This window comes from Manacus candei, unplaced genomic scaffold, assembly GCF_025592945.1.
Source record: "Manacus candei isolate 608988 ecotype Guabito, Panama unplaced genomic scaffold, ASM2559294v1 h1tg000013l, whole genome shotgun sequence".
Classification (NCBI taxonomy): Eukaryota; Metazoa; Chordata; class Aves; order Passeriformes; family Pipridae; genus Manacus; species Manacus candei.
In genome coordinates, this window is record NW_026138061.1 from 7,381,434 (window position 1) to 7,391,654 (window position 10,221).

General features: G+C 36.3%; 1 protein-coding gene across 7 annotated transcripts in view; it reads left to right on the forward strand.

The window, feature by feature from the left end:
* Positions 1 to 10,221, forward strand: part of PHF20L1 (PHD finger protein 20 like 1) — a 55,895-nt gene that overhangs the window by 37,741 nt on the left and 7,933 nt on the right. For 3 of the 7 annotated variants that reach the window (XM_051778432.1, XM_051778435.1, XM_051778433.1), the window contains 7 exons: positions 60 to 224; positions 607 to 788; positions 2,494 to 2,593; positions 3,728 to 3,814; positions 4,760 to 4,955; positions 5,361 to 5,730; positions 9,165 to 9,330. In XM_051778432.1, coding sequence (XP_051634392.1) covers positions 60 to 224; positions 607 to 788; positions 2,494 to 2,593; positions 3,728 to 3,814; positions 4,760 to 4,955; positions 5,361 to 5,730; positions 9,165 to 9,330 — 1,266 coding nt within the window. The remainder of the gene's footprint in view (positions 1 to 59; positions 225 to 606; positions 789 to 2,493; positions 2,594 to 3,727; positions 3,815 to 4,759; positions 4,956 to 5,360; positions 5,731 to 9,164; positions 9,331 to 10,221) is intronic. The other 4 variants (XM_051778437.1, XM_051778438.1, XM_051778434.1 and 1 more) reach the window with 3 other exon arrangements.

Consider the following 10,221-nt stretch of genomic DNA (forward strand, 5'->3'; position numbering starts at 1 on the left):
TTTTTTTGCATTTGTCATAAACTACTTTTGTAAGAGCAGTTTTTCTTTTAACTTTTCAGATTATTCAGATTATGAAGACAGTTCTGTTGAATTCTTGGACAGGTGCTCCTCTCCCTTAACCCGGTCGTCGGGCAGCTCCCTGACTTTGCGCAGCATGTTCTCGGATAAGAACACAACCTACCAGTATCCAAGAGCTATTTTGTCTGTTGACCTTAGTGGAGAAAGTAGGTTGGCTGAACAGCAAATTTCAGTTTACATGTTTAATGCTTTAAGAAAGAGAATTAAAAGAAAATAATTCAGTTTATGTTTGGATTGTAACTATAAATATGGCGACTGATTTAACCTTCATCTATTTAAATCAAAATACTCCTCAAGCTGTTCTACATTATACTTGCTTTGGTTAATTGTTGCTACTCTACTTCTGAGGAGAGCACCTTAAAGACATTTTGCAGAATTCATTGTGAAATCTGATATACCAACAGTGTGTTTGAGAGCGATATTTTTTTGCTATATGCAGGTTAAGATTTTTAACTGCCAAAATCCCTGTATTTCTCTGAATTATTGTGCCTCTCTACACACAGTTTCACATGTATTTATTTTTATTAGACCTTTCAGATGTGGAGTTCTTGGACGATTCTTCCACAGAGAGTTTGTTACTTAGTGGTGATGAATACAATCAGGATTTTGATTCAACTAACTTTGAAGAGTCTCAGGATGAAGATGATGCTCTCAATGAAATTGTTAGATGCATTTGTGAACTGGATGAAGAAAATGGCTTTATGATTCAGGTAAAGAAATTTGGTGTGTGGAGTTGCATTTTCCATGGGAATGTTTTACTCTGAAGGTACCCTTTTGATAAATTTGGAATAAAGTATCCTTTCCCACACAGAAACCATGGCTTCTGTCCCCAGACCATCCCAGTTATCAGCACTTCTGCATTGGCCCTTGTGCTTTACAGTACCACTTGCAGAAACCTCTCTGCTCACTGTAAATGACCCTCAGCTGTGACATTACTCCTCTGCAGAAACTAATATTGTCAGTCCTGTAATGTGTGTGCTTTATCTTTAGAACAGCACATCTCACACTGGATATCACTACCAGGTTTTAAAAACTGCTGAGAATTTAAATCTTAACTTGGTATAGATAAAAGGGAAGAAGAGTATATCATGACAGCATTCAAATGTTGATGGATTGCAACTCCTGCTGCTTATTTATTTATACTCCAATAAGGAGGGCACTTCCCATCTACTAATGAGTAATTTCACGTCTTTTCCTCAAGGCATTTATAATGTAGTGAGTAAATCAGGTGCTAACAACAGTAAGGAAGAACTTGGTTGTCAGTAACTTTAAAAAAGGCATGAATTTCCTGTGGTTTTTTCCCCCCCATTCAGAAAACAGGTTTATGTTCAACTGTGACTGTGGTGCAGCTTCTTTTGAAAGTGTGGAGCTTTTTTAGTCAAGATTTGAAGGAAGCAGGTATGACTGTCCTGTGTTAGTGGACTTAGTCTTTTGGAAATGACAGAGCCCTGAAAATGAAGGACACAGAGTCTGTGTCTGGGAGCAGAAGTGCTGTGTTGGAGGAACTGAGCAGGAGTTTGGTTTATGGTAATGATGTGGACAAATGGACTGGTGTAGAAATCTTTGGAGAGAGGAGAGGAAGTTGTAACCATAGTGGTATGGCAGGAGGAAAGGTGACTGGTGTTTTAAATAGGTTGATACTCAAAAGCAAGTCAAAGCAAAGAGGAGAGATTTTTCAGTAGTAAACCAGCAGATATGTAAAACACTGGCAAGCACAGAGTTGAGAAAGGGAAATGTCTTTATAAGAGGTAGTTTCCTGCCTGTTTCTGAAGTCCAGTGACAGCCTGATTTTTTCCTCTTCATGGCTTATCTCACCGAGAGCAACCAGTTTGTTGTTTCTAGGCCCTCATTTGCTCTCTTCTGTTTTACTCTTCTGTTCTCTTGTTTCTCCTCTTTCATTTTCTCTTCATTTTCTTTTTCTTTTAGATTTTCCATTGGTACGATATTAAAAGCACATCTTTCTAGCGCACTGGAGAGATGCTTTGTAAATATAAATAATTAAACTGAAGAGTTTTCTACTTTTCACTGTTATGCTGTAATGTATTACATTATCTTTCTACTTTACTGTAATATTATACTCCTGTCTTATGTTTCACTACTAAATATGTAGGTGCTAAAATACTGAATGTTGTAATAAAATATTATTAAATATTACATCTTCAGTTTCTTTTTTTTTCCCCCAGTTTGGAATTTGTGGTTGAGGTAACTTTCAGAACTAGAGCTCTTTTTTTATCTTAATGTCTTTGCCTACGCAAACACAAATTGCCCAACTAAAATGATCATACTCAAACCAGCTATTTAAGTTAAACTGCCATTCTTTGCATTTTGATGATACAAGAAATGGCTCCTGATTTTTTGAATCTACTTATCTCAGATTTAGTTTTTCCTTTTGGTTTTTTTTTCCCCTGATGTCAGTGTGAAGAATGCTTGTGTTGGCAGCACAGTGTATGCATGGGACTGTTGGAGGACAGCATTCCAGATCAGTACATCTGTTACATCTGCAGAGATCCACCAGGTATGGGTAAACCACCTTTATCTGCAGCTCTCTGCTTGGGATTTTTGAGCAGAGATGTTATGCATTGCTTAAATTGTTAAAGCTTTGTCTGTTTTGTGTTATGTGTTTTGCTTCTTTGGGGCGAGTGATTCTAAGTTTGGCTCTCAGCAGAAACTTAACTTTCCGGTTAGAAACATCTTGGTCAGGTGTGCTAAATCTTATTCATGTTGCTTTACATGTTGAAACTGAATTCCCCCAAAACCTTAGCACTTTTTTATGTCTGTGTAGTGCAGGAACTCCCAAACAAATCATTCTTGTTCAGAGATCTGTTTTGCCAATACTTGGAATCACATTTCATGTAAATATTTTTTGGAGAAAAAGGACTCATTACTGCAGTACACTCAAATGTGCTGTGGAAGTAATTTCTTATTAATTACAATTTTATAATGTTTGCATTTGCCCCGAGCTGCGCAAAGGTGTGGCACTGACTCTGTAAAAGATAGAAAAATCTAGCACTTTTTATGGTAAGCAGCAGTGCACAAACAGCACACGTTGAACTTGGTTCAGCTTTTAAGAACTAGGAAAATTCTATTTACTTTTAAACTGAATACATTTGATTAGGAAGGTGTTGATTTCAAAACAGTTCTCTGATAAACCCATTTTTCTTAACGCATATTTGGAGGAAAACTGTACAATTTGGAAGAAAATATTTTGTATTTTTTTCTGACAGGTGATACAAATGCACGTACTTGTCTTCTAGTGAAATATGCAGCACTCCAGCTGTTTCAAAAGGGCAATGAGACCTCAAATTTACTTTCATTATAAGTTTAAGAAGTGAAATCTGAAAACTGTTTGCAGAGTTTTTATTAGCTGTTTTTGCAAAGAAATATTAGGAAAATAGAGCTGGAAAGATGTGACTTTGTTCCATTTGCCCCAGTCTGAATCTAATCTGGTTGTAGAGAGTCTTGTTTGATAGTTCTGTGTGGTGTCTCTTTGAGCAGTCAAGCTTTTTCTTACTAAACCCAGCGAATTTGTCTTGTGTTCTTTCCCTGCACTGTGCTAGGTACTTCGTTTTCCCCTGCTATGCAGAGTCTGTGTCCCTAATTTTTATCTTCTCTCCCTTCCTAACCATTACTTCTTTTCTTTCTATGTCAGGAGAAAAAAGTCATTCTCAATGTCAGTATTTTAAAGTGTATTGGGATAATGGGCAAAAAGGAGATAGACAGGGTATTCTCCTGAAAGGTATGAAGGGCTTCCATCAACCCATTCTTTGTTCTGTATATGATGATAGTCTGATTTGAAATTGAGTGTAAGATATTTTGGTCAGTCCATTTGGGTTCCTTGTTGTAAACAATAATGTTGCAATAATTAGCATTATGCATTTCTAGTTTGGGGATTTTTTTTTTTTGTGGGGTTTGTTTTGGTTGTTTGTTTTTTTTTTATTATTGGTTGAATTTGATTGGGTTTTTCAAATAAGCATTGAGTTAGTGTAGAAGCATTAGCTAAATATTCATTCATGCTAGTTGGGTTAAGGCTGTAGATGTTACCATGGCATGGGAGACCAAGGGCCCACATACAGCAATACCCTGGTGTCTGGTGAAAGGCACCTCAAAGGAGAATGTTAGAGCTCTGCTGTCAGATAACTTTGTAATATCTGCTTTTGTGAAGCCTTCTCCTGACTTCTAATAAATAGACACTGACTTGAGTATTGAAGCCAAACACTGGTCTTTTAGAAACAAGCTAGGTTTTTTGGATATGTCAGTATAAAATCCACTCTCTAACATTTCTCTTGGTAACTTAGGCTTCCTTTTTCTTACAAAAAAGTAAGCTGCAGTATTTAGATAAATAAAATGCCAATTTAAACTATTTTTTGGTGATTATTTTGATAATAGCACAGTTCTTAATATCATATAATTTGATGGCAGAGGTGATTAGATTTTCATTTCAAATACCATTTAGAGAGATCTTGAGGTTTCAGGCTTATTTTTGTTTTCATACATTTTAAGACTTTCTTCTTAATCCATGAAAACTAAATTTTAATATATTAATAGGAAGATCTTGAGTCATCCTTTCATGGATGTTAGGAGATATTTAGGAGAGTACAGCATATAATTATAGCACTTGAGTTGTAAATGTAATTCTGCTGTGGCTTTAGATGTCCCTCAATTTGTTTATTGCTCACCCCAGGACAGAGGTGGAGTGCCAAATATCTTTATGATAAAGACTGGCTAAACAATGGACACATGTGTGGATTATCATTTTTGAAAGAAAACTACTCTCATCTTAATGCCAAAAAGATTGTGTCAACACATCACCTACTGGCAGATGTTTATGGTGTCACTGAAATACTGCATGGGTTGCAGTTGAAGATCGGGATATTAAAGTAAGTATCAGTGCAAGGTTCATTTTCCAGCTGTAGATATTCAGGTAGCAGAGACTATCATTGTCCCATATACATTTTTCTCTCACATTAGAATTCTTTCTTGTATAATACTTTAAGTACTTCAAGTGCAAGATGTAGAATACCCTCAGCTTCAGTGGGAGTTAGGTGTTCAGAATCCAAGAAGATATGATGTATTGGGATAATTGGTGACTTTTTTTTTTGTCAATTTTATGTTTCAAGGGACATTCTAGATTTATCTTAAATTGATGAGTGACCTACGAATACTTAGTGTTTGATAATGGTGCTTATCAGTAGCTGAGATCTAGCAAAATTGGATGTTTAATAGTTAAGTGCTGTAAGTGGTGCTCTCTGTAACTTGATTTTTTTTCTTCCCCTTCATTGCAGAAATAAACATCACCCAGACCTTCATCTCTGGGCTTATTCAGGGATGCGAAAAGAACAAGAACAAAGAACTGTTGGGGTAGAGAAAAAATTAGTAACTTTACAGGATGCTGTTAATCCAGCTGAAAGGACGTGTCATAGTCAAAACCATAAAGAACCACCCAGTATACCCCTGAAGATGGAAGAAACGTACATCACAAGTGAGCACAGTTACCAAAAACCACAGAGTTTTAGTCAAGACTACAAAGCGGTCACTGACCCTATGAGCTCAGATGATGAAGACACAAGTAGTTTTGAGGAAGATCAGGAATTTCACACAGAGAATAAAAACTGTTTACAATATTCTTTTAAAGATGGTGGCATGAGTGAGCAGGTAAGTATCCTCCTTCATCTGGGGAGTTTCTTAGTTGGGCCAGTATGTTCAATCTGATCAAGTTAAAGCATATACAAGTATTTAAAAGTGCAAGTCAACATGTTCTATCAGATAAGTCAGCAGAAAGCACGAGAAGCAAAGTTGGATCACTGAAATAGTTTCAGGTGATGTATATTCATTTCATATACTTCTATACTCAGTCCAGTGTTTTGAGAGGGGGAAAACCCCTTATGCTTAAAATGCAGGGTCTTGGAGCAGAACTTAAGTGGTTTTTGCAAGGTGAGGAAAATGGGATACATTTCCATTTTTCTATCAGTTCTGTTATCTAATGTGGAGGGTTTTTTTGTTAAACTGAGATTTTTAGTAGTGTTTATTATTGTACTGTATTCTTCTTCAATAGCAACACTATCTGGAATGGCTGTTCACAAGTAATAATTTACTGAGAAACTAATTTCACCTCATATGCAACTTCTGTTCTGTCTTTTATATTACATATTTCTTCTAATTAAATGTTTTACAGATTTTTAGCCAGTATTATATTTTGCTATTTAAACATCTCTCTCTCATTTTTACATTAATGGTTTGAATCCTTTATTTGGTGGAAAAGGTCTGAAACTTGTTAGTCTGGTTTTAGTGAAGAGTTCTCTTTGAACAAAAAGCAAAGTGAAACAAACCTTTCTGTTTTCTACAATACCAACTGTGTGAAAATAAATCACCCAACTCATCCCCCTTTTGAAGTACTGTTTCTGGTGTGGAAGAAATGAGTAAGATTCACCTTTTTTTCCTTTGAATTTTAGTTTTAAATGTGGCGTGTAAGCTATATAGTCTGAATGGGAAATTTTTGGCTCATTCTAGTTAGAAATAACTGTTTGTATGCTAAATCACAGGACTGTATTTAGTTTGTATAACAAGGAGATGTGCATCAGTGTTAAATACTTTCCTTCAAACAGTAGCTTAAATTGTCATTGTAAACGTTATGAATACATTTAGAATTAAAAGAAAATATATGTGAGTAGTGAAACAATGTTTCCTTCAGAGACTCAAGCATATATCTAAAAAACTAGGTACTTTCTGTTTTAAACCAAGAAGAGATCTGCTTAGGGTAGCGTCAATGTTTTTTCCTTTAAGACACCTTAACTCACCTTGTCAGTAGCCTTGACACTAAAATAAGTCCTTCTGTCTAAATGTGATAGGCATGGAAAACATCCCCTTGGCATCTCCATGAACCTGTTATGACTTGCCTTAAAAGTGGCATTGAAGGACCATTTTTTGATTATCTGACTTCTCTGTGAGGTGCCACCTTCACCTCTCCTTGTCAAAGTTTTAGTTAGGGCTTTGAATTCTCCTTTCTAGCATCCTGCAGAGCCTTGAATATTCTGGTTTTCCACACTGTTTTGTCTTAATCTGCATTTCTGTTGCATACCTTCTTTTCTCTTACAAACAGTGTTTGGATTGAGTGTTATCAAGTCCCTTTTTGGAATAGTATTTAGTTTCCTTGGTTTTGCTTCTGAAAGAATAAACCTTCCCCACCTGAACCTTCAGTTTATTTCTTCTTCACAAACTGGATCCTGTACTCTGCTTCTCCTGCCATTGCTCCCTGATTGCCTACATTGATCCCTGTTGGATTTTTTGTTTGTTTTGTGGTTTTTTTTTTTTTCCCAAGGAGCATTTATTAGCCATTTGAATAAATACAGAGGTCATTAGAAGGAAAAAACCGACTTTTTGATGTTATTTAGAAGTTATTTAGCTTTGAATTTTTTTCTGACTTACTGGACGCATCTGAAAGATGATTTTGGATTTAGAATTATGGACTTGGGCCCTTATACAGCAAGGGAAAAATGTCATTCTTGAGGGTTTAGAGAGGGTCTGAAAATTGTAAGGAATAGAGCTTTTCTTATTTATGTTGGAAATATCTTCTATAAGATTAATAGCAATTTGAATACTCAAAACACTGTGGAGGCAAACCTGATATCTTGAGAGAAGAGAAATTTTATCTGAAAGGTGTGAGAGTTTTGAGGTTTTTATGTCTTTTAAAATCTATCTTTAATACATAACTTTAACTCCTTTAATGAACATTGTGAGTATTAGCAATACTTGTCCCCCACAACTTGCTGATAAAGCTGCCAGCAGGTCAGTCTAAGTTTTATTTGTTTTGGGTTTTTTTAATTGATTTTAAGTCTTAAAAAGAAAGTTGGTGGGTTTTTTTGCTTGAGTAGTAACTTAAAATCCATCAGTCCCTATTTTCTTTTTCTCCTTCTTGACTGGAGGAAGAAGTATTTTGATAACAGACTTAACACCATTCTTTTCTTATGTGATGTAGAAAATTAGCTGAGCTCTTCAGAGAAGTATATTAATACAATAAAATTCACTCCTTGCTCTGGCATTTGCCATGAACTGACACTATGTGAGCACATGTATCCAGCATTCTAGTTCTTCAAATAGAATCTTCAGTAGTGAAAGAACTTCATTGGATATGAAATCATAGTGGATATAAAATGGAAACTGTTAATCCTGCTAATTAATGGAGATGCCGAATATTTTAACTCGTTAACTCTGGTATGCTTCCTTCCAGTAGCTGAAACATCAAATACAGAAAGATTAGGAGCTTTTGTATTATCTCTGAGTTGCTGTGAAGATACTAATTATTTCAAAGAAGTCAGTCTTCCTCAGATACTGTGTTTGCATAACCCTGTGTGTTACTGTAACTGTCCCCAAACATGTTCAGTTCTGTCCCAGAGCAGGTAGGAGGAGAAGTATTTTGTCTTAATCAGCAAATAGAACAGGTTGCCCAGAGAGGTTGTGAAGTCACTCCCTCACTGGTGATATTCCAGAACCACCTGGATACAATCCTGTGCCATGTGCTCTGGGGTGACCCTGTTGAGCAGGCAGGTTGGACCAGATGACACACTGTGATCCCTTCCGACCTGCCGCATTCTGTGATTCTGTGAATGAAAATGGCCAGCTTATTCGTGCCAGAAAATGACTGTTGACATCTTAGATACTACTGCATTTTAGGAAGTTTTCCTTCATGGAAACAAACTGTAGGATTTTGCACATTTTTGGTGACAGTAGACCCAGGCAGTTCAGCATTTCATGATTTAAGTTGCTGTTTGTATAAGAAGGGCGCAGAAGTGCAGTCTATCTTACTGCATTAAACAAAGTGCTTGAGCTGGTAAACTTTAGCATTAGGGAAATGAGGCAGGAGTTGTATATGCTCATTTGTATGGAATTTGCATTTTGTTTTGTTTGGTCTATTGATGTGTCATGCTATGTGGCTTTTTGAGTATGCTTTTTGTCATGTAGACAGAAGTACAGTTCTAAGCCAACCTAGTTTATCATGTGACTTAAATGTTGAAATCAACACCAGAAATTAAAACAAAGAAAAAAACCATCTTAAACGGCAATTTTTTTTTCTTTCTGTTGCTCCCATGAAGAAGAATTCTGCTGAAGGAAACACAGTGTTTGTTTGTAATGAAAGAAAAGGCTCAGAAGAACAAGTGGACACACATCTTCAATGGCAGCTAAATCTCCTTACCCACATAGAGAATGTACAGAACGAAGTCACCAGCAGAATGGACCTGATTGAAAAAGAAGTTGATGGTAACTGCATTGCCAGATAATTGTTAATGCCCCTGTAACATCTACCATACCCAATATATTCAAGGGGATCTGAGACACTGAGGATGGATTTTTAAGTAATGTGTTCAAACTTGGGTCCCAGGATTATAAACAGAGCTCGTACCCTTGATCCCCTCACCCCCGTCCATAAGTTTTTAGTGCCCAATAAAGTAGCTTAAGCACTTTATTGTGTTCAGAACCCCTGAGCTCAAAGCTTGTGATATTTGACAGACTTCAGAAAGCTTAGATAACTTATCTGGTCTTTGTCCAGATGTGGATCATGTAGTTGATGAATTTTTCTATGTCTGAAGTGGTTTTTGCATGATTGTTCTGCTAGTCGACAATATTTAGGAAAAAACCCAGATGTGTTCATTTCAGCCTTCAAGTTTGGTTTGGTATATATTAGTAAACAGCTCATTTCATGAAGACAATTCAGTCTTCATGAGAACTTGAATGAAATTACAGTGTAGAAGAATATTACAGCACTTAAGTTTCTATAACTTGCCTGTCATGGAAATCAGGAATGCTAGGAGCTTGTAGTCTAATCATAGGAGTCCTTAATTTTCTTTTGACAAACAAAGTCGTCTTATTTCTATTTGCAGTTTTACTTCCAATATTCCTGCTTTTACTCAGCAGTATTTCTAAGCTAACAGGGTTGACCTTTCCCCTTCTCTGTTTCTACAAGTATAGAAATTCCTTGAAAACATTTGTTGAAGGTTGGACAACCATTCTGTAATCTGGACCTTGACCACAGGAGCTTGTTACAGTGGCACAAGCAAGCCCTGCATTTAAGGGTTGCATTTTCTATTACAGAACTGTCATAGATAGAAGATTGTGAACCAAAGTTGCTTTTATTTGTGTAGATGGTAAATT